At 42.9% G+C, this 24,155-nt stretch overlaps 1 protein-coding gene across 2 annotated transcripts in view; it reads right to left on the bottom strand.

Moving 5' to 3' along the window:
• Positions 1 to 24,155, bottom strand: part of adar (adenosine deaminase RNA specific) — a 27,654-nt gene extending 3,499 nt beyond the window's left edge. Inside the window, exons 1-15 of one of the 2 annotated variants that reach the window (XM_008280690.1) lie at positions 24,040 to 24,155; positions 13,128 to 14,814; positions 11,561 to 11,868; positions 10,004 to 10,193; positions 7,923 to 8,098; positions 7,472 to 7,607; positions 6,138 to 6,376; positions 5,693 to 5,849; positions 4,697 to 4,865; positions 4,351 to 4,444; positions 4,136 to 4,252; positions 2,934 to 3,061; positions 2,663 to 2,845; positions 2,431 to 2,543; positions 701 to 828 (exon numbers count right to left, since the gene is read on the bottom strand). In XM_008280690.1, the coding sequence (XP_008278912.1) occupies positions 701 to 828; positions 2,431 to 2,543; positions 2,663 to 2,845; positions 2,934 to 3,061; positions 4,136 to 4,252; positions 4,351 to 4,444; positions 4,697 to 4,865; positions 5,693 to 5,849; positions 6,138 to 6,376; positions 7,472 to 7,607; positions 7,923 to 8,098; positions 10,004 to 10,193; positions 11,561 to 11,868; positions 13,128 to 14,684 (3,695 nt within the window). In that variant the 5' untranslated portion in view covers positions 14,685 to 14,814; positions 24,040 to 24,155. Of the gene's footprint in view, positions 1 to 700; positions 829 to 2,430; positions 2,544 to 2,662; positions 2,846 to 2,933; positions 3,062 to 4,135; positions 4,253 to 4,350; positions 4,445 to 4,696; positions 4,866 to 5,692; positions 5,850 to 6,137; positions 6,377 to 7,471; positions 7,608 to 7,922; positions 8,099 to 10,003; positions 10,194 to 11,560; positions 11,869 to 13,127; positions 14,815 to 19,238; positions 19,280 to 24,039 lie in introns of those variants that run through there. The other variant, XM_008280692.1, reaches the window with a different exon arrangement.

Below are 24,155 nucleotides of genomic sequence, written 5' to 3'. Positions count from 1 at the left end.
CTGATGGTGGAACCTCTTTCTACAGCTGATGGTGGAACATCTTTCTACATCTGATGAGCAGAGTATTTCTAAAGGGTTTAAAGTGTAAATAGTGATAAATCTATTGTATGTGGAGCTTCTATTTTTTCCAGTATTCATAGCACCTTTCAGTAGTAAAAGAAAATATTAGAAATGTAGATTCATCATTTTTCTTCTGCCAAATAAATAATAAAATTGCACTTTAAATCCTTCTGTTTTTAAGACTTCTGTCATTAGAACTGCGTCATTCAGCACAGAAGACATTTCCGAGGTCTCTTTACTTCTAGTCGCGGTTGTTCTGTTTCCATGGAGGTGCAGGACTTAATATTGTAGAGAAAAATGAACCCACAGTGAAGAAAAATGGGAAAAGGAGCAAAGAAAAAAAGACTTCAGAGGGTTAAGCCGAGTATAAACTAAATTTGCACAACCGCTTCCATTTTCGACTATCTTCACATTTCAGCGACTTCGATCAAAAACTCAAAAAGATGAAGAACCTTTACAAAGCCCACTGAGCAACGGGTGAATTAATCCAAAGCCAGACTTTCAGAACTTGAAGTTGGGTTAATATGAGGATAGTACTAGCTGCCACAGACGGACTGAATCTGTGCAAAAGTTGTCGAACACATAAAGGCATTATTAACAGAAAAAGCTGCATCCCGACCTGCAGCAACATGCTACGTACCCATCGAGTTGTCCTTTGGTCCCGTCCAGCACCTCCACGCTGTGCTGGTCTGGAAAGCTCCAGTTCACGCTGGACTCCTTGGTCTTCCCTGTGTGGCGCGTGGAGTCGTACACGCTCACCCTGCCCACCTACAGTCCGGCCAGGTGGTGAGGACACAGAGCACACGGTGGACATTCGGTGAGTCACAAATTCCAACATTAGTTGCGTAACACGCACAGCGGCGGGCGTGACGCGGCGATGTGTCGAGTTCACCGAGGTGTAAATGAAAGCTGTTAAAAGGAGGTTAAACTAGCTGGGCTGTGTGTTTGAGGGTAGTTTAAAAAGTTCTTGGCCTCAAGTGGAAACAACTGTGAATTATAAAGCTTTTTATTAGCGTCCAGAAAATAATCGAAAGGGAAAAAAAAGAGGAAAACTTGGAGCTGGTTGCTGTCGTTTTAGGACACTGTGCCTCCAAATTAAACTAGAGATCGACTGAACCCATCATTCATAACTGGGCTTCCTCATTAATAACTGTGACTAGAACTGAGTATATTCAACAGGAGTTTAAAATGTCTTAATCAGTTTGTCTCCTGTTCTTCTCTATTTTCTTAATCTTTCTCTATTCTATCACTTTTATCTCCCACTAAGGTCCATATCTTAAAGCTTTATTAATTATTGTTATACACACTTTATTTCAGGTTAATGTGTGGCTGCTTCTAGCTTAGCCGCTAGCCGTGAGCGTAGCATTAGCCGCTGTGAGAGACATCTAAGCACATTTCTGTATCTCTCTTGTATATTCTTGTAAATTTTGTTGACTTTTCTTTCTTATATTTTTATCTTATTTATTTTACCTTCATGTTACACCCTACCCTAATATTCTGTGTCGTCTTTTTGCTTTTCTTTTGCCCCCTCTGTTGAATATTCACGCTGCTGTAACAACTGAATTTCCCTCTGGGGGATTAATAAAGTCAGTCTAAGCCTAAAAGCTAATTTCCTGGTTCGTTTTGCAGCTTCTGCTTGAGAGACGGACAGAGAGAGGAGGCAGCATCACACCAGAAGTGGGACATTTAATTTATCGATGATCTGCCAATAAAAACACAGACACCGATAATCGTGAAAATGCCAAACATCAGCCACGATCATCAGCATTTCAGAGTGATGAGGAGGTTACACATGCTGTTGAGAATCTGGAGGCTCCAGATGTGACCTTTTTCCTCACAGTGATAGTTTGAACATCAGTGCATCAAATGCATTAAAGTTAAAAGAGACTAGATTTAAAAATATCACAAGAGCAGTCCTTTTAATGTGCTCGTCCTCACAGGTGGCAGAACCGCTGCTCCGTCCGACTTCTATCGCTGTTTTCAGAGTGACGATGAAGTCGTGCGTGCTTGTGAGGAGTATCTGGAGGCTGTAGATAACCCAAACCCTGACCGTGACTTTGTCCCGCCAAGCTTGAACATCGGCGGATCGAGTGCATTAAAGTTAAAGGAGGCTATATTTAAATATATTACAACTTTCTGAAGGCCCCTCCTGAGCGTTAAGTGCTTCCTCCATCTTTCCCGGCGGCGCGATAGTGACCTACCTGCTATTTTGCTAATTGATGGATGAGCCAGATTTAAGATGAGCAATGACAAAACAGCTGCGCGGGCACAAACAGGAGTGTTGGCAGCTTAATTGATGAATCTAGTGAGAGCGACCTCAATATTCTTGATTAATGTCCAAGTGCGGCTGCCAAAAACTCGTGTACTTACCTCAGGGTGGTTCAGCTTGAAAGGAGGGGGGAGGCTCTGGGCGAACGCCTCGCCGTCTCTGGCCAGCCGACAGCAAACGGCACGCGTCAGGTGACCGTGGCTGTACAGGTAACCTGGCGGAGGAGAGCAAGCGGTAAAACACACGTCTGAGCCAAGAAGCAAATGGGCCGAGTTCATCCGGTTTAACAGCCGCCACGTTGTCGGCGCTAATCTCTATCTGGCGGTACTTTACCCAGCGTGATGGACTTCAGGTAGATGGGGTTCAGGAAGTGGGAGAGCAGCGCCCCCTGCAGGCCCAGCACGTTCCAGCGCAGGATCTTGTCGCTGCAGCTCATCGTCCGCAGCCTCTCGCCGTGCTGGATGCCGTCCCAGGTGGGCACGATGGCGCTGGACTCCACTGGGATGGTTCCCTCGCCTGGTGCAGGTAACGACACAAAGAGTCACACGTGCTGCCGACAGACGGCCGACAGACGAAGCGTGTTGAGGACAGTTTGGTTTCTTACCGTTCTCCACTTTAGTGCGAAGCTTTCCCTGCTTAGCGTTCTCAAACAGAGGCTGGTGGCCCTCCACTTCATCGCCGGCTTCGCTGCAGGACTTATCGAACAGAGCGCCGTCGCCGCAAGGTGCCGTGCTGAGGAGGACAGAAAGAAAAGACACATAATATGACTCCGCGACAAAATTCAGTTTAAAAGTCTGAACCTCAAAAGCTGCTGGCAGGTTTGAAATCCATGTTATCTTTCATCCAAAAATTGCGAAATTACACCATTTTTCTCAACCAAAACAAAGATTTTCTACTTTCCAGCCATTCTTAAGCTAATCATCTATGATACCTATTGTGATATTTCATCAAAATCTTGTTATTTTACGTGGGCCATTTAAACTGTTGGCAAAAAAAATGAGAACATTTGCACCACATCATTTAAAAAACAACTCATTTTGTGCTCCTCCGTGCACCTGAGATGGCGTTAGTGTCGGTAATGTGACAAAAATGTCATAATTAACATCTCCACCTTGCTTTGTTGTTTCACTGTTTTGTGGCAGAAGAAACCAAATAAAAAAGAATTTTAAAGGATCATTTAAAAATCTGGAATGAGTACAAATAATTTTGGATCCTACTTCAGGTGTTTTTTTTTGGTGAGCTCAGCTAACCTGTAACTTTTCGCCCCTAATTATAACTTCTCATTGTTTAGTTTGCCTGCTTGTCACTAATGAGGAGAATTCAGTTTGAGTTTTTAGCTACAGCCAGAAATAATAACTCAAATGTTGCACCAAAGTGATATCAATGAGGTGTTCTGAATGGAGTTTAGTGTTAAAAGAGAAGCTAACGTTAACTTTGACTGCAACAAAACAACAACAAACAGTATAAATGGACAGTTCTATGTAGCAAATAGAACAACGGATGCTTGTTGTGTTGGGTTATGTGGTGAGTTTAATGTTGGATGTGGTGATTTTAGACAGGAGAAGTTTAACCAATCAGCATTGCGTCATGGACAGCCACGACACTGGATTAGGTACTTTTTTCTTCTCTTGAAAACGGTTCTACGGGCATGTTTTTACATTCAGAACACATGAAAAGGTTCCGGCTGCCCTGATTTGACCTGCAAGTCCCTGCAGCGGAAGAGGACTCACTGATGTACGGGACTAACAGGCAGCAGAACGCTGGGAGGAGGTGAACGAGGAGAAAGAAAACATCTGATACTCCCACCTGATGTAGAGGTGAAAGGTGATGTCAGATTTGATCCGCAGTTTGTTCTTCTCCGCCGGCTCGAATATGCTGTCGTCTGCGCCGTCATAGTGCTTGAGGAGCTCGTTGTACAGAAACCTGAGAGCAAAGGAGACGGTGAGTTGGACTTATAAATAATGACCTGCAGGGCTGAGGAGAGGAGGGGGTATTTTTAGAGCATTGACATCCTCTCCTACCGAACAAATCCCCTTCTGGAGATGATTTCAGCGTGGCAGTCGTTCACCGTCTCCCCTTTAAGGCTCAGCTCCTCCCCTTTAACGCAGCGGTTTCCTGACAGGAGGGCGAAGGAAAAAAACAAAACAAGAGACACGTTCAATGTCAGGGAACATGACAATGCGACGCCTCTTGGTTCTGCAGTGACCTACTTTGTGACATGCCTCTGAGCGCACAAATCCATAAAACCACGCGTCGCAGACAAACGCGATGGTGATGCAGTTTTTCCTTCTGCTCCACATCCTCCTATTTTTTGTTTTTTGTTTTACCGCCTTGCCAGTTTCAGAGGTTAAAAGGTGAAGCACGTACCGGTTCCGAGGCTGACGACGGTCCCCAGGCCCTCGCCTCGCCTCATGACGATGGTGGCCAGGATCTTGCGTCCCAGGAGGCTGTGCTGGATGCGGGTGGTCAGCGAGTTGAACCGCTGGTGACTCAGCATCGCTATCTGGTCGTGCAGGGTGCTGCCGCTCACCGGTAGCTGAACGGGACGAGACAGGCGGAACGGAGAGAAAACACGGATCATTTAATCTCGTGTAAACTGGGTATTACTCAGGCGTCTCTGCTTATGTAACAGAACCTAAAACTAGACCTGCTTTCAAAGTCATAATTAAAAAAAATGATTCAACACTGATTCTAAGTTTAGTTTTGAGCTTTTATCGCCTCTGTTCTGCTCGCTGTTTACCTCAAAACTCTCTGAATTTTTGTTACTTGACTGTTGCTCACACCTGAGTCAGTCTTTGCTTAACAGCTGCATCAAGGAGCGCAGAATTTTTTTTTTTTTTACAGAATTTGGTTACGCAAACCTTTGTTCTTTTTGGCCAATTCTTAAGTGAGACATGTAGAATAAAGTGAGTTTGATCAAATATAATGATTTAAAGGTTTGATTTGGCTATTTTTTCTCAAACTTGAAAGTCAGACAAGACTTTTTGTTGTGTATTGCTCCGATAAAAAGCATTTTTTAAAGATAACATGCCGTCTTAAGAACATGCTTTTGGCGCTCAGAGGGTTAAAAACTGTGTGTAGTTTATTTTAGACATGTTTTAAATGAGGTTCCACAGTAATCTAAATGTACATATTTGCTGTTGCTTTATCAGTACACATCAAGTGAAGTGATTAGCTGATTATCTTACAAGGATTAGCTAAAGATTAGCCTAATCTTTCAGCACAGGTAATCAAAACCTGTTCCTGTGCTTCTGCTGTTCCTCTCATCCCTTTATGTTCCACCTTAATCCCATGTTGAGTCAGGTAAAGCTCTTCTCCAGCTGGCGCATATTCAGATTTGAAGATGCTTTGAGAAGTCCGTACCTCAGCCGGGATGAGCTCGCCGGTTCGAGCCGCCCTCTCGGCTTCTCCGATCAGAACCCGCAGGGCAGCGTCTGCAGCTTCCTGCTTCCCCTGCTTCTTGTTGGACGCGCAGACCGGAGGGAACCAGCGTCCACCCAGCTTGGCCTGGTAGGTGAACCTGAGGGGCAAAGAGACATGCAATCAGAGGAGGATATGACAAGAAAAATAAGCACAAGAATCCATTTGAGTGTTTTCTTTGCATTATCAAGTGACATCGAGAGCTTCAGAGAGTCAAAACAGACAAAATTATAGCTGCAAATTTACAAGTTATTGCAAAAACTATACATGAAGAACATGTTTTTACAAGCTTACTGTAACCTCGACAGCAAGTTGTCGTTTATTTGGTGCGAGTATATTAACCATCAAAACCCCAAAATGCAGCAGAACGACTGAAAGGCGCACATACTTGGGCTCGTGCGGGGGTCCGGACTGTCCCACCAGGCGGATCTCGGCGGCGAAGCCTCGAGCTCTGGCGTACTCCAGCAGCCCCGACACAGCGTTGTTGTTCAGGTGGTTGATGAGGTCGCCGACGCCGGCTTCGTGGGCCGCTCGCAGCTCGTCTGCAGTCAGAGGGGGCAACGAGGGGCACGTTGTCCCGGAAGAACCCCCGTCGCTGTCGCTGGATGAGCCCAGGGGCAGCTGAGGCTGCAGGGAGGTGGGACAAAACCATTCAATTCAGCAGGTTGTTTTAAAAAAATGCAACCCTGTTCTCTTTCATCCCGACTAGGAATGGACCGATTATCTGTATTTTTCCAATTATCAGATTAATGATAAATTAAATGAGCTACTTCAGGTCTGATGCAGCCTCCTCTCTATGCTTGTCGTCACTCTGTGGTCTCAGAAATGTCTCTCAGGCCCAGACTGCAAAAACTGCACACCAAACTGCGGCTAACGCTACACTAACAGCTAGCAGCTAAGGTAGAAGGCAGCCACAGACTACCCTGAAACAAAAATGATTGAACAGTGAAAGATTCAGTAAATAGAGAAGAACAGCTGATGTAACTACAGGAGACAAACGGATTAATCTCGGTGAACAGAGGAGATCATTTAATCTCTCCTGTTTCTATTTTACATAGTCGGTTATGGTCACCCCCTTAATGAATGAGCCCAATTCTATGGTGGCCCAGAAGTGTAACAACTAAACAAAAGCCACAACACAAAAGAAAAGGCGCAACACAATAGAACGGCTGCAACGGAAGTTTTTTTTTTAAAACCCGGAAGTTACACTGTCAAGTGTGCAACCACACAAAGTGGGCAGAAGCTGGAGATTGTTGGAAACAACTCGAAAGTAAGTAAAATACTAGATGGCAAATAGTGTCCATTAATCTCGGTATGCGGTATTAAAGCGGTTGTTAACTTTGATTTACAAATAAAGAGTCATTGCTTGTTTGACTTGTTAATGTGGACACTTCCGTTGCAAACATCTTCCGTTGCAGGCGTTGTGTTGTGGCTTATTTTGTAGTGTTGCGGTTAATTTGGTTGTGTTGTGATTAATTTTGTGGCTGATTGTGTTGTGGCTTTTGTTTTGTTGTGACACTTCTGGGCCACCGTACAATTCTGCTATCACACGCTCTTAAAACATTACAGGTTTACTGACTCCAAATATTGGCTTTTCTCCATTACCAACCACCTGCATCGGTATCCCTCCCCCCTAAAAACAACAACAACAACAACAACAACAACAACAACAACAACTCCCGCCTGAACAACCCGAGCTCTTGTGTGTTTCGGTGTCCACACCTTGTTGAGCTGCAGCCTCCCGTCAGCCATTAGCTCTTTGACAGCCTCCTCCGCTGCCAGCTGGCGAGCTGCCTTCTTGCTTGGAGCTGAGGCTTCTGCGAACAGGTTCTCTCCGACCTTCACCCTGTACATGAACCTGGGCATGGGACGGAGGAGGTGGAAGAGGGAGAGAGTCAGTCGGGTTGGTAAAAAATAGACATTTCGATCGTCGTGGCAGTTTCATGTTAGCATACATGCAGCTTTTGTAGAAAGTTACAAGAACAGAAGTCGGTATTGTATCTTAAAGCTGCCTACAGGGAGGGAATAACCAGAAAGAGCAGTAAAGAGCAGATGGACAGAGGTGCTATTGTGTCTTTGTCAGATGACTGCAGCGCTGATGAACAGGAATAGCTGCTCCTCTGAGGCAGAGGCCACAGAGGAAGTGGATCTCTGAACCTGAAGGAGCCGGTACCTCGGGTCATGTGGCGGGCCGGCCTGACCCGTGATGATGAATTCGATGGGGTTCCCGCTGCGCTGGCTGTACTCCATCAGGACGGACACCGGGTTCTTCCCACCGGGCAGAGAGCGGGACAGGGGCTGGCGAGAGCCCTCCGTCATGCCTTCAGTGCTGCTGTTGTCGACGGCGCCCTGGAGAGAGAAACAGGGTTTCAGCACTAGATAATTATCTCTAATGTAGTTTTTGCTTCAACAGGGCTCCAGATTGGGTTCATTGGGCTGTTGTGTCTTTCTAGTTTAACTGGTGCTACCAACTTTTTCAGTTAGTTGGTCAAGAAAGTCAACCCACATCTTCATTTTGGTACATCATCGCCACCATTAATAATCCACCTTTCACGCCGATTAACCCTCAGAGGTCCGCCATCACGATATAATCACGACATTTTCGATACGTCAGGACAGACAAAATAACGCAACTTCACTCCAAAATGCAGACTTCAAACTTTCTCCCAGTTTTTGTTTCATGTCGATAAGACCATGTAAAACCAGAGATATGATGTCATGAGCACGCGTGGAAAAAAAATGTAAGCGTATGAAGTAAGCGCTGCATTTCTTTCAACATCTTTGTCATCTTTCGTCATTTTACAAAAAGGAAAAAAATCAAAACGGCCTAATCTGCTGATTCTGCTCTTTAGACTGAACCTACGTTTACATTTTCAACTTTCAAAATGCTTCGTTAAGCATTTTGTGTTTTTTATTGTATAAATAATATATTTTTTCAAATCAGATTTTACATTTTTTGTGTGTTTTTGAGCTCAAAATGTTAATACAGTAGGTCAAAGTGGAAAAAAATAAACATTTAGATGAGATAGGTGATGATGTGCTGAAAAACAAAAGACACCAAATACGGGCACCGTGAACATGTTTGGTTTGTTTACATTCACTGATGTTCCAGGGAATCTTTCAGCTTGTGGGAAGTTTGAAACGCAAATCTGTAGAATAATAAATAACTTATGATAACCCTGACTTCAAATTTGTAAAATAGTTAAATCAGGAAATGTATTAAATTTGTCGCCAGTCGTTTCCTGCTATCACTCCTGTAAACTCCTCACTTGTCTGCTTACTGATAGAAAACACAATTTACCGATGTTCTCTGAACGCATTACATACCGGCTAAATCTAATTAGCTAGAAAAGGGGGGAATAAGGTGTTCTGAAGTCAGATGAGTGGAGAACATCTCATAGATCAATATCGCAGTCGGGCATGTTAAGTTATTTTTTGTAGGGAGTAAAACATTTTAATATTTGTGTAATTTTCCATCCTGTTGCACTGTTTTAGCTGTGATGATAGAACGTAGTGGGCTAACACTTCTTCTTTACTGACTCTGGTGAGGTGTATCTGGACTTCTTCCTCTCCACCAGCCTCCTCCTCTGTTCCTCATTTTGTTTTTTTTAATTATCGCCCATAGATGGTTTCATTAGAAGAACTGGGCTGCAGCTGATGATTACTTCCTGGAATAACGGGTTTGCTGTGTGGTCTGTTAAATGCAATGAACCAGTTTCTCAAGATGACAAACGTCTTGTTTACTGTCAAAGAAAACGGAAGAAAACAGATAATATTCACATTTAAGAAGCTACAATCAGACAGCCGACTGATTAATGGATTATCAAAACAGTTTGTGATTCATTTAACAGCTGACGACTAATCGATCAGTTGTTGCAGCGTTAGATTAGACTCCTGGCTGCGTGGAGACGCTGATGAAGCCGGCGAAGTGGACAAAGTACTGCTTTCATTGACAGGAGCTTGTGCTTTCTTGGGCTGCATAATTAGATGAATATTAATCAGGATTTTTTGCCTCCCAAAATTACATGAACTGCAATACTGACATTTAAAATGCTGCCGAAAACAGACCCTGTAAATGAAATTAACTGGTTTCAACTTGGTAAATCTGACATTAGGACGTTCGCTGGCGTCTACTGTAACCTGCACACGAGGCGTTTAGGGAACATCTGTAAATTATAGCGTCCATCAAAGACCAATTGAAACAGGCGACTGTTTAAAGCAGGTTAACTTAGATTAGAGAGCTCAAGAACTTACGCTGGTGTCTGGAAGCAAATCTACCGCTTGGTCCACGCTGGCAGTGTTCTCCTCGTTGGCCGACCCGCCCTGCATCTCCCCGATGAGGATGCGCAGAGTCGCGGCCGCCGCGTCCTTCTTGGCGACCTTCTTGCTGGAAGCTTCTGCGATGGGAAACAGCCTCTTGTTGAGCATCACCTGCATACGGAATCTGGCGGAAGTAGAGCAAACGAACAGAGGAGACACAATGATGTGACAATAGATGATTAGTTCAAGAGCAGCGAGAAAACTGTGTCGCATAACGAACAGAGTCAATTTTTATTCTGGGTTCGTTGATGCACTGAAATCAGGTTTACCAACAGGTGCTTTACGGGGAGCAACAAACATGTAGGTGGAAAACACAAAATTAGGTGTATCACAGAATAAAACAACCACACTCGTGGTCAAGGAGTGTGTATGTTAACACACTCCTGGGATTTAAAGTGTGAGGTGTTTCAGCTTTTGCTTTCCTTTAAACTTCCTGAGGTCATTTTTAAGTAAGGTTCACATACACCTCTGTACCTCACACATTTTATTTTTTTGCTTTTTCACATTTTGTTCTTCACTGTGAGCTCATTTTTCACTGCAATATTAAGTCCTGCACCTCTGTGGAGGCAACTAGAAATGACATGTTTAATGCTATAAATCACAGAAAAAAAGTGAATTTCTCTGACTGTTTATTTTACAAAAACAAAAAGAAACTGGTAACAGACATGTACACCATTTTCCCAAAGTGCCCACAGGTGTTACCAACACTGGAAAAAATGTCACTACACATACTGCAGATATTTAAATTTTTACAACCTCTACAAACTCGCTCTGCTCTGCACATCAGCTGTAGAAAGATGTTCCACCATGTTGACTGTATCGTCCAACAACTGGCTCCTCTGTTCACTGTTTCTGAGCCATGCTGCATTTACTTATTGATCCAGTAGGTTGGATTTACCTCCAAAACTCCCTTATTTGTTTCCCCTCTCTGCTTTTTGTAAACACAGCCTGCAGTTCAGCTAATTAGTTTTTAAATTTATTGTCACGTGAGTGCCGAATTTTTAGTATTTTACAGAATCTGGTTAAAGCAAATGGCTCATTTTTGGCTTCTTTTCTAAATAAGACATGTAGATAAAGTGGATTTTGATGAAATATCACAGTTGTAAGATTTGGTTAAGTTTCCCAGAAGCTGTAAATCTGACCATTCTTACTGTTTTTTCAGTTTCTAGCTGATAAGTTGTGTCATTTTGGTGATTTTCTACAGATAACAGGCTTTTTCACACCTTCTGGCAGGTTCTGCGGTTCAGAGGGTTAAAGACGAGGCTGCTGTGGCACTAAAACCTAAATCTGAGCAGAGCTGTTACTTAATGAATGTAAGAAATGTGATGACGCTGATAAACATTTAACGGAGCTTGGTCAACACAACGAAGTAAATACTGACCCCGGTGCACAGCTGATTACATTTCAACATGACAAAACACTGATGACGATCACAGAAGAATTAACCCCTTGTGTCAATCAGAACCGAACGGAGCGGTCCGTGCCACTCACCTCGGGTCGTGGGAGGGTCCCGACTGGTCGAGGAGCAGGAACTCACAGTTCTGGCCCAGATACTGGGCATACTCCATGAGGCCGCTGACCGGGTTCTTCAGCCTCACCTCCTGCAGTTTGGCCCACAGGTTCTGCGGCGGCGGGGCGGGCAGCGACACGGCGACCGTTCCCATGGCGTTGGCCTGCTCTGCCGCCAGCCTCTCGGCGTCCGTCTCCCTCCGGATGGCGTTGAGGAACTCTGGGATGTCGTCGGTGGCCCACTGGCCCTCGTTGGTCTCTTCGTCTTTACACGAGGGGAAAGAGGGCCGCTACCGGGAGGAAAGGGGGAAGTGAGCTAGCGTTAGCCGTAGCGCATGTTTAAGCAGGTAAATGTGAACTTTAAGGCAACACGGCTGATTTAAATTTAAATCAGCGCCACAAGAGTTTAACCTGAACGCCATCCAGCAGCCAAATAAAAAATAGTTTAGATGCCTTTTACCATGTGATGAAGTTTCCAAACTGCTTCATCCAGCTGGTTGACTAGTTATGTTTTTATTTTTTATATCTTAGAGGCAAGAACCCTGTTTTCTTCACATCACAATAACAGTTTCTGTTGATACAAAGACGATGAAAAGCTGCTCTCACCCCAGCTGCATGAATCTGGGTGTTTTATCTCAAATTGAAATCAGAGGCAACAAGAGAATAAGCTCATTGACAAAGATGTTGAACTCGTCCTTTAATCTGTGTTAAATCAGATTAAGTATTTTGACACAGACATTGTTGGCCTATCTGTGTCAAAGAGCTTTTAGTTAGAGAGACTTTTACTGATGTTCACGTTTTGCTTTAGAATTTCTTCTTTGCGTTCTTCCTTTAACATCATATTTAACCTTGTCAAGCCCCAAAACCTGCCGGCAAGTTTAAAAGGCAGAAAGAATTTCAGGATTTTCAACTTTACGACAGTCCTTGAACTTTGTGAGTTTTGGTTTTGTATAGAAAAACAACCAAATCCAAGCGCAAAATCGAGATATTTCATGAAAACCCCTTTATTTTGAAAGCCTCTTTTTAAAAAATTGCCAAAAATAAACCATTTCTAGTTGCCAGATTCTGTTAAAAAAAAAAAAAAATAAATAAATATTTAAACTCCTCAGCACAACTGAGAAGCAATCAGCGACTCGGGTGGAACCGACAGTCACATGACAAAAATTCAGACTTTTCAGCTGAACTTCTTCAGAGAGGAGAGAATTATAAAAAACAAATAAAACTTGTAGTAAAATATCTATAACCACTATTATTATCCCCAGGATTAGTAACATTTGAGGACACTTAGAAAATTGAAAGTTGAATAAAGGTTTCTAAATTTTATAGTAAAATAAACAATGACAGAAAGTCAACTTTTATGCCAACGGTGTCACAGAAGACATTTGATGGTTGTTGTTGTTTTCATAGGACTTTAAATTGGCAGAAAAAATGACTGTGATTGGAGCAAAAACCACCATAAACTACCTGGGGTTCAGAGGAATAAGGGATCTTTCTTAATACCATTTAACAAATTAAAATAAGCAAATAAAACCACCAGAACTTGACGTACCGCGTCGCTGTGACTCTGCTCCGACATCCAGCCCCCCAGCAGTGGTATCGACTCGAGGCCTGGGACCGTCGGTAGCGGCGACCCTCTCGCCCTCTCATCGCAGCTCGGCTGCTCCTCCATCTTCTCGCCCAGAGCCGAGGCGCTCTGTGCGGCCTTTAGGCTCCTCTCCATCCTCTCCCGGCGGCGAGTCGACAGCTCCCACGTGGGAGGGTTGACTTCGGCATTCTTGACAACCTCGCCTTGCTTCTCCAGGACATACAGGGTGGGGTTGACCTGCTTGGCTGTCCTCAGACCCAGGTTTTTTGCTATGACGAGGGCTGTCGCCTCCCCTGAACCCAGGAGGTACTGCAGGATGAGCTCCTTCTGTTCCGTCATCATAGCAGCCTTGTGCTCCTGGTCGGGGGAGCTGGGAGTGCTGGGAGTGCTGGGATTCTCGTGGTGCTGGCCTTCTGTTGGTGTCCTGGATTGCTCAAAGCCGTCAGACTCTGAAGAGGAGTTGAAGGAAATGCTGGATTCTGTGTCTGAGTCTCCTTTGGGTTGTCCGCTGTCTTCAGATTCTGGCTCGGCCTCGGCTCTTAGAGGCTGTCTGGAGGCGACGTACAGATGTGAAGGTTTGTAGTTTTGATCTTCGTCGCTTCTGAGAGGTTCTCTGTACAGAGTCCACTCAGGAGGGGTGACTCCTCGCTTGGAGGCTTTCTGTAAGCGCTCCAAAGCGTACAGAGCCTTGTTGACTATCGTCTTGGGCAGATGCAGCTTTTTGGCTAACGCTTTAGCCGAGATACTCTCGGTTGGCCTCAGAGCTCTGTGCACCTGCTCCTGTATGGCAGGCGTGAGAGTGATGCTAGCTGCAGTAAAGTCTGTAGAGTGTCTTTCAAACCGGTCTCCTCTTCTGTCTCGATGAAGAGACAAACCCTGAAATTGGTCACTCAGAGGGTCCGTCCATTGTCTGCTGGAGTACTGATTGCGGTTTTTACCTTGTTGCTGGTTTTGGTTCAGGTGTCGAGGGCCTCGGGCGGCTCCGGAGAAACTCTGGTCTTGGCTGTAGCCTCCTCTACCTCTACCAGGGCTGCTGTTGTGGTACGTATACCTGCCGTACCCTGGTTGGTGCTGGTAGGAAGAACTGGGCGGCCTGCCGGGCCCCGCTGACCCTCCTCCTCCTCCTCCTCCTCCTCCTCCTCCTCCTCCTAATCGTGGGCCGACTCTGAACTGTGGCGCCTCAGAGCTCTGACCTCTGAGGAACTCTGTCTGCTTATAAAGAAAGGAATTTGGTGCTTGTGGGCTGGCGGGTTGGTTCTGGTGATGTGTGGACACGGGTTTAGGGATTCCTTTAAGGTGGCCTGGTATCGGGGGAGCGGAGGGGATGATAGACGGGGGTTGCGTGGGCGCTACAGGGTGGGCGGGGCTGCTGTAGTAACCCGGATGTGGGATCTGCTGCGGGCCGGCTCTGGGGAAGAGTGGGGCCGGGCCAGGACTGTAGTAGTTCTCCTTGGCCTGCAAGTGGGGAGGTGGATGCCTGTAGTAGTGTTCTTTGGGAGGCCCACCTCTGCCTCTGCTCATAGCGCAGGGGGTGAGCGCGAAGGGGCCCGGAGCAGCTGGCAGCGCAGCTTCAGTGTTAGCGGACGTCCTCGAGCACCAACAGAACAGCCGGACGGAAAGTCAGAACCGACCGGTTTCACGCTGAGAGCACCTGAAATACAAACAAGAGGACAAAGTCAGGAGAGTAGAGCTGCTGCTGTTTACCTACTGATGAATCCGTCGACTCTTTCACTGATCTAAGCTAATCTAAACGACTAATTCTACTCAAAAAAAAAAATGTCAGATGAGCATTTAAGTTCAACTGATTGAGACAAACTATGTTATTGTATAATGCAGCACAGGACCAGGTTTACATCTTTAACCCTCTGAACCCCAAAATCTGCCAGTAGGTTTTTAAAAAAGCCAAAATTACCCCATGTATCGTAGCGAGACCCTGTAAAAACAGGGAGAATCACTGGATCTTCATCTTTCTAACGGCCCTTGAACTAATCATGAGGATCCTTCAGTTTTGTTGGGAAGAAACAACCAAATCTAAGCTAAAAACGTCTAAAATCACAACATCTAATCAATTATCATCTTGATACCTTTCTCATTTATAAATTTGCCAAAATTAAACCATCTGCAGGAAACAGACTCTGTAAAAAAGGAAAAATCTTTGTTGTTTTGTTCAATCGAGAAGCCATGACTGACTTAGCTGTGACCAACAGTCACATCGGAAAAATTAATGGACTTTTTTTTTGTACTGGTAACTTGGAAAAATGCTGTACATGCTATTCCAGTTTATTGTTATTATTATTATTATTATTATTATTATTAATAATAATAATAATGATAATAATAATAATAATAAACAAATAACCCAATTAATTCACCTTTTGTTCTTTTGTTTAATGATCTGTGCCATTCTGCACAGATGAAAATTTCTGAGTTCTCGCTCTACTTCTAGACATGGTTTCCACAGATGTGCGAGACTTTTATTTTGTAGTCAAAAAACCCCAAAACAAAACAAAAAACAAGCCGGCAGTGAAGAAATATGTGACAGTGGCAAAAACAACAACAACAACAACAAAAAACACTATAAACTGCTCAAAATTCAGAGGGTTAAAGTGCAAAACTGTACACTTAAATTGCCAACATGATAAAAAAAATAAAATAAATAATGCAATGAGGGTTTGTTGTTTAAATCAGTAGTTCTACTCCAAAAATAAAGCCACATTTCTAAACAACAATGCTCAGAAGTCCTAGTAAAGTGAATAAGTTTGGTTTGTGTATTGAACAAACATGGACACGGTGGATATTTTACAAGCATAGAGCAGCTAAAGTCGTGGTTAGAAAATCAGAATTTTAGCTGCAGAACCCCAACTTAGTAGTGGCTCCTGGTTAACGGTTAATGATTTTCAGTCACTATTTCATATTTTGTCTGCTGCGTAACAACAAAAACAGATAAATATGCTAATAAGCACTGCATTATTGGGAATTCGGTGGTATTAAAATGAATCTTATGTGAGCACAGAGAGCAGGAGAGAAGCTAAAGCCAAACTCTGCTCGGTGTACAAACCACCTTTGGCTTTTGTAAACTTCTACTTTAACCGATTTGGACGCTGCTGCAGCCCCCGTTCTCTAAAACTCCAACACTGACTGCATGTGACGAACACTCTGAGCCAAAAAACTGACGTCACGACTCGACGATTATGCAGCAACGCTGGACAAAAACATTTGTTATCATGAACTTAAGTGAAGCCGGCTCCGGGGCAGAGTATTAACAAATGGAGATAAATAGCGGGGAGATAATTGAGCGGCGAGAAAAATGAGGAGCAGCTGGGAGTTGGGAGAAAATGTCATTCCAGTCGATAGCACAAGTTCAGGCCCCGCTGGCGGCCGTCCAACCTCCTCAAGTGTCCCTGGACGAGTCGGTGAATCAACACCGGCTCCAAGGACGCCGTCTCCAGCATCACCCTACACGCCCGCTTCCCAGAAACGCAGCAGAGAGGACAGTCAGAGATGTCGTTATTGCACAACTTTGCAAATGTCGTACGTCTTCGGATTAGAACCCGGGCCGAGTCTGCAAGGATACCGCGGGGCGACACGATATCTCCTCCAGTGGCGCTGAAACTTAACCCCGGGGCAAGAGGAAGTCAATTAATAATTCAGACCTTCTTGCGACTATTCTGTATTATTTCTGGCCTTACGAATTATTGCTGGATGTGGATCCATAGCGGAGGGGAAAAGTGAGACAGCGGTGCAGACGTTGGGGTGTTTCAAGGACACGAGGCGGTGAGAAGGCCGTCGGTGTGGAGCCCTGCAGCTGCCAGCACACAATCCTGACTCCAACACTATTTTTGCATGGTTAGGTTTAATCTCCTCCTCCTGATGCTAAAAAAAAATTAATTTCTTGAGCTGCCACGGTCCAGAATCTCCTTCCACGGTGGAAACAAACATCGATTCTGGCTCGAGTGTCATATCTGACAACACTCGCTGATGTCTATATCAGCGAGACCGACAACAAGGAGGCGCCCAATACTGAGTCAGGTTTCACCCCCTCCGGCTCAGTCAGCATCACGTCGAGCCGAGCCGGCCCCGAACAGCGCCGTGCTAATGGAGAACACCGCAGTGTTGGTCCATCATGGTAATCGGGTCCGACAGGGCCGGCGGACCCGGCGAGTCGACTCATCTCAACCCTGACATGAGGCACCGTTTGACAGCCAGAACAACAACTCTGTGCTTTTCACAATCTACTGTCATCGTTGCTCTTTTTTTTTTCTTTTTGTGGTTCTGAGCAGCAACGAGACGAACTCGACAACTGATGAATCGACTGCTTTGTGCGATTAATGTCGTCCTGTCAGGAGAAAATACGACACACGCTTCATTAATAGCAATCAGAACATAAAAATGAGTTGTTATTATTATTGATTCATTCAGTACATTCATTTCTCCTCTAAATGATTAGTTGTGGCGTCTAGAAGTCTATAAATTGTCAGAAAAATGTTGAAAAATGTCCATCAGTGCTTCCTAAAGCCAAAGCTGACGTCTTAAAATGTCTTGTTAATCCACAGATCAAAAATTACTGAGTTCAGTGTCAAAGAGGAGGAAAGAAACAAGAAAATGTCCACGTTAAAGAAGCTTCAATCAGAGAATTTTTCTTTAAAAAAAATTACTCAAACCGATTTTTTCTTCAGCGAAATAGTCAACAATTGATTTAATAGTTGACAATTAATGAATTACTTGTGGCAGCTTCAGATCAGAACGCAGGGAGATGCAGATTAATAAAGAGCAAGCACCACTTTGAATCACAATGACTGGTGTCTTAAGTATTAATTATTATCAAAGGCAGTGCCTTGTTTTGTCCACAAACCATAACTATTGAGCTTAGTGTCAAATAGGAGAAAAGAAATGACATTTAAGATGCTTCAATCACAGAATTTCAGCTATTTTTCTTTTTAAAAATTAGTCAAACTGATGCATCAATTATCAGAATAATTAACTAATCAATCACTTGTTGTTTGGATGAACATGCAGCTTGTCGTGCGTCACTGCTTTCTAGGGCTGCAAAATTAATTAAACATTAACCAAAATTGTGGCCTCCAGGAGTTATCAAAAGTGATGCTGACGGAGCGTCTTATTGAGTTTAGTGTCACAGAGGAGGAAAGAAATCAGGAAATATTCACATTTAAGAAGTTGCAATTACAGATTTTTTTTCAAAAATATTACGTAATTACCAAAATAACTTGCAAGAACATTCCTTTATCCGTATTTATTTTATGTATGTGTAGAAATGCATTTTTGTGTTTTTTACTGTTAACATTAAAGTTATCACCCATTTACGTGAACAAAAAGGCTTAAGCAAGGTTCAAAGGTTTAGATTACGCCTATTTTTCTTCTGGTCTTTGGTAAATATGATCAGCATTTATCGACATCGACTGAAATAATACATTTTATCATGATCATCTTTTTACATCTTCCCGCACTGACATCTTTGCATTAGAGCTGCACAATACAATATAATATTCATAACATATTATTTCAGCACCGACATCATGATTTGGAGTAACACAAATTAACTCAACTTTTTTCCTGAAAACTTGCGTCATTCTCATTTTCTGTGACATGTCTACAAAAATTACACATAATTTCTTGGGAGTTTATTTAACGTTATTTTAAGGACACGGTGTGTTTACCGAAGCAGGAACGGGAAGGTTTGGTTGCAACATCAGCTGTCTGCCTATTTCAAAGAGCGGTACAGATCAGCGCAATGTCAGATAAGCACAGAACTCATTTAAGCGCCAGAGTTACGCCTCATGAGAAAGGTGCCAAACTGTCCATTTAAAGTTATTTTAAATATTGTATACAGATGCACTCCTTTGCAAAATCCCCACAGTCATTCTAGAATAATTAAACCTTTCCAATTAGGGCTATCAGAGCTGAAAATTCCTGCATTTTTTCAGTATATATCACATTAAATCCACATATGCTGCGTCATCTTTCTCCCTTAAAATTGCAGAAACGACACCAGGAACATGCTCTGACCTCGGTGCACATGCATGACACGACATTTCCAGGTGGCACAAGGCCTCTCACCTGAAGTGGTTCAAAAAAAAAACAAAAAAAACCTAAAAGCAGCAGCGATGGAAAAAAATAAATAAAAAATCAACGGTTTGAACGTCGGAGTTTCTGCAGCTTCTCAATAATCAGGTGATTTAAACCTTTAAACCGAGAAAAGCAGCGACTGTCCAGAAGTCAGAGAGCGAGCACGTAGAGCTAAACCGTGTGAAAGCTGAATGAATTCCAGGTGAAAGGTGTTCTCCGGGTTCCTCAGGTGTTCGCGCTCCGTCTGTCTGCAGGTTCGGCTATGAAACCACAAGGCGGGGACTCGGCTTTATGAACGCAGCGTGGCCGTTGCCAGGCTCTTACACCAGCCAGGTTCAGGGAAAACGACACACAGGGAAAGGGAAACATGTCTGGAAGCACTCTGACTAAGTTTCACTTTCGTTTCTGCAGAAAAAGTTCACTTTCCGTTGTGCGTCACGTGACCAGCGGCGGCGCACCGGAGAGGAAACCGGTTCATGAAGGATTCAGAGAGAGAGAAGTGGAGCTGCTTCTGTTTGTGAGGCTCATTTACATCAGATCAGACTCTGTTATAAATATAAAGCAAGTTAAGCTGCTGTTGTTCTATTGTACTGTTGTGTTTTTCCCCAATAAAAATAAAAAATAACGCGTAAAAATGAAAATATGAACTGGAGAAGGTTAAAACAACCCAAAAGAAGCACATTAAAAGGCAATTTACATAAAATATACTTTTCTGAATGTTTTTTTTTATGCCAAATTCATAGACACTAACTTTCAGAAACATATTAAAGACTATTTTTCACTGTTTCTTTGAAATATTTCACACGTTTTGGATAAATTCCACCTTTTTTTTTTTTGAAGCTGCATACTACATACAAACTAAGAAAAGCTGTGTGGCTCATTTTCCAAATTTAAATCACATCAGACTCTCACATAAATATACAACAAGTCAAAGTGTTATTGTTCTATATACTAGTATGTGTTCTTTTACAATAAAAACAATAAACCTGCGCCTTGAGGCAGGTTTCTGGAGACTAAAATATGAACTGAAGGTTAAAACAACAAAAACGAAGCACATTTCAAGTTAATTTACATTAAATATACCTTTCTAAATGCCTTTTTTCCCCCAAATGTATAGGCACTGTGACTTTAATAAACATAATAAAGTAAAATTGAAAACATGACCTGTAGAAGGTTAAAACAACAAAAATGAAGCACATTTCAAGTTAATTTACACAAAATGTATTTTTCTACCTGTTTATAAAGTATTTACAGAGTAAGAAAAGCGGTGTTGCTTCTGTTTGTGTTGCTCATTTTTAACATTTAGATCAGACCAGACTCTCACATGAACATCAAACAAGGGAAAGTGTAAAAATCTCCAATAAAAACAAGAAAAATTGCACCTAAATGCAAGTTTTTGGAGGTTTGAAATTGAAAACAGGAAGTGAAGAATGTCAAAATAAGGCAAACAAAGCACATTTCCTTATTTATCTTTTAACCAGATTTATGGACATTATTATCTATTTTACCTTTTATAAACATAAAAAAAGGAACATTTTTTTAACCTATTCTTTGAAATATCCCAAACATACTGGACAGATCTCATGTATCTGAAGCTGCTGTTGATTTTTTTCAGATTTTATTTCTTACTCTGATAATCAAAAATCATGATTAAGTTCACCATTCTATATAAACGTCTGCACCAAATAGGCAAGAACCTGCTTATAAAGTTGCTACAGAGTCAGAAAAGTGGAGCTGCGTCTGCTTGAGTGGAATAATTTCCTATAAAAACAATAAAACTGCACCAGGAGGTCAGTTTTTCTGGAGATCTTCAACTTAAAACATGAACTGGAGAGACCAAAAACAAGACAAAAGAAGCTCATTTCAAGGTTAATTTACATGAATGTACCTTTCTGGTACATTCATTTGGTTTTGACCTCCTGAAGACTTCAAAACCGTAATAAAGCTGCTAATCTGTACGGTTGTTTCCTCACAGAGCTCTGACTGATTATGTTAAGCATGTTTTTCTTCAATAATTTGCATAAAATACACATTTCTGACCGTCATTTTTATCATTCTATACACTTTTTTTAAATTATTATTTACAGAGTTTTGCTAAATCTCTCCCTAATTCTCATATTTTCTACAAGAACTGAACTCTTGATAACTCAGCAGCAGGTCCGACCTCCTGAAGACTTCATATCTAAATATGTTTTCACTAGATTTGGCAGTTGGCTTTATTGTCCACATTTGTGTCCTATTTATTAAACTAAAAGCGTAATAAAGCTGCTAATCTGTACGGTTTTCTCCTCAGAGAGCTCTGACTGATTATGTTAAGCGATTAAACATGTTTTTCTTAAATGCATTAAATACACATTTCTGACTGTCATTCAACCAAATATATGGACATTAATATCCTCTCTACCTTTTGTAAATGTTATAATTAAGTATGATTCAAGCTATTATGTGTTCTCAGTCTGTATTTTTCCATGAAGCCTATGGTTCTTATAATCAGTTAAGTTTCAAGTTATTATGTATTCTGAGTTTTCACTTTGTACTGAGCTTATGTCCTTGAAGATAATGTGGCCAGTGAGAACTGGTTTGCACACTTGGAGATATCGGAAACTCCTCTTTTCTATTAGATACGATTGTTACTTTAGCTACACGCCGTACCAACAACGTCCACACACGTTGCTTACCAAATGTCAAGGACGTGGACAGAGCACAGAAGGATGCCTGTCCACGCCATTAGTAACTGGCCAATTAAATCTTATCTATGTTCGGGGCAGGCCCAGCCCAAGAAGATATCTGTAACCTGGAACCGAAAACTCTCAGTTCAGCTGGACATGAGATTCCTCTCTGTCCCTCTGAATTCCAGCGCTGCAAAACTTTACCTGTGACCTAAATAAATTCTGCATCTGAGAACTGAAGATTTCTCCGACTTGTTCTTGGGCTTCCAACTAAAGAACCGGATCTAACATAAACATACTAAAGACACATATTTTTTAACATCTTAAAAGATTTTGGACAGATTTTGGTTGTTTGAAGCTGCTGCCTGCTTTTTTTTAATCCTTTATGATATCATCTGTTATTATCTAATCTGTACATTTAACTGAGAAATGTAAATATTAAGGCTTCAAACGCTATAAAAGTTTAATTAAACACAATTTTACTTCCAATATTAAGGCTAAAACCCTACATTATTGATAATAATTGCAATTAACCTGCTCAGTTTTAAACTAAGGTTACAACTCTTTAATAATATGCATTAAAACTCAACATATCTGAGGATTCCCAGTGAGCAGACTGTGCTTTTATTTCTACTTTTATCTGTAATAGTCCATGCATTCATAGTAAGTTCTCAGCTTAATTATAAAGGCAGTAATATTTGCAGGAGAGTTAATACGTCACGCATCTGATCGCTTGAAGTAAAACGAAAATGAAGGCAACAGTCAAGTCGCTGTTATTTCATCCATTTAAAGCAACAGCTGATAAGCCAAAGTGCAGAAATAACACCGCTATTACAAATTAACCTAACGAGTTTAAACACCGAGGCGCAGACCCTGCAGCGGTATTAATTATGTGCATTTACCAGATTAATTTACATGCTAATGATCAAAACTCTGCAAAGGTTTACACAAACACAACTCGCCAAACTCATTCTTTTTAACATCAAGGCTGAGACCCTGCAGTTTTGTTAATTATCACGATTAGCACGACTAATTTAAAGCCACAAAAGCATACATGGAAAACCCAAAATATTCCCTGGAGTCCCTGTTGGTGAGCTTCCCCTTCTCATTTTCATTTTAATTGTGATATTTTGTTCATAGAAAGTTGCTTGAATAAATGCAGTGAGGTGTGCAGGAATGCTCCAAATAAAAACCTGTTTAAAAGCAACTGGATTTCACTTTCAGGAGAAGTTTCAGCTCTTGAAGAACTAAATGAGGAGGTGAAATGTGATCCAGCTGCTTTTGACTGAATCTCCCAGAACAAAAACACAACTTATGATGCTGAATGTAGAAGTCACTGTGGGTATTTGGGAACAAATCTGCAGATGTGGGATGTTGTACTTATACATACAGAGCTGTTTCATCTAAAATATATTTAAAATGAGACATGTAAAGCATCCAGAGCTACAGAAGGTAAATAAGTGGAATCATTTCTTAAAGAGGACCGTTTGAATGTGGCTGTACAGATTTATTCTGGCTCAGAAATGACACCAACCCGAGCAGTGGATCCACCTGCAGCATCTCATCCACTGAACGCAACGCTTCAAGCAGGACTACTTTCTTTCTGCTGAGGTTAAAAAGCCCCCGTTTGTGCTGCTGTCTCTCTGACTAACCCCGGCGGTTTAAACCCCGGTGAAGTCGCGACCGTCGGTGAGCATCAGTTAACGGACGAACTCGGAACACCGCCGCCGTTATCTGCTCTGACTGACGCAGACTTTGAAGCAAACACAAACAAGCTGCGGCTCTTCCTACCGGGGACGTACCGCTTTAAAAAGCCACAGGTTTCCCCGGCTCGCTGTTTCAAACCTCCGCTAAACACTCGGGAGCTCCGAGTTTCCACTTTTAAAGCCGTGAGGTGACATTACGGGACCGAGCGGGCGGCCAACGGAGCGCGGTTCCTCCTCCGGCTAACGTTAGCCGGCCTGCTAGCCGCTCAGCGGAGCTCCGCACCGCCACTGCACCATTTCTAAACACCGCCTGCAGCACCGCCGGTTCGCCGCCCTTTTAAAACTACCGGGGCCCCGCTCCTCCCCCCAGAGCCCCGGGAAGAGGAGCGCGGAGAGTGGACAGAGCGGCAGCCTCACCTCGCCGTGTGTCCCCGCTGGGCGCTCCGGTTCCTCTGTGATGTTTTAACGCGCTGATGGAACAATAATCAAAGAACTGCTGCGCCGAAGAGTGACGCTACCGAGAGCGACCGACG

This window comes from Stegastes partitus, unplaced genomic scaffold, assembly GCF_000690725.1.
Source record: "Stegastes partitus isolate 25-593 unplaced genomic scaffold, Stegastes_partitus-1.0.2 Scaffold207, whole genome shotgun sequence".
Taxonomy (NCBI): domain Eukaryota; kingdom Metazoa; phylum Chordata; class Actinopteri; family Pomacentridae; genus Stegastes; species Stegastes partitus.
The sequence above is the reverse complement of the archived record's forward strand: the minus strand, read 5'-3'. Positions and strand labels throughout refer to the sequence as shown.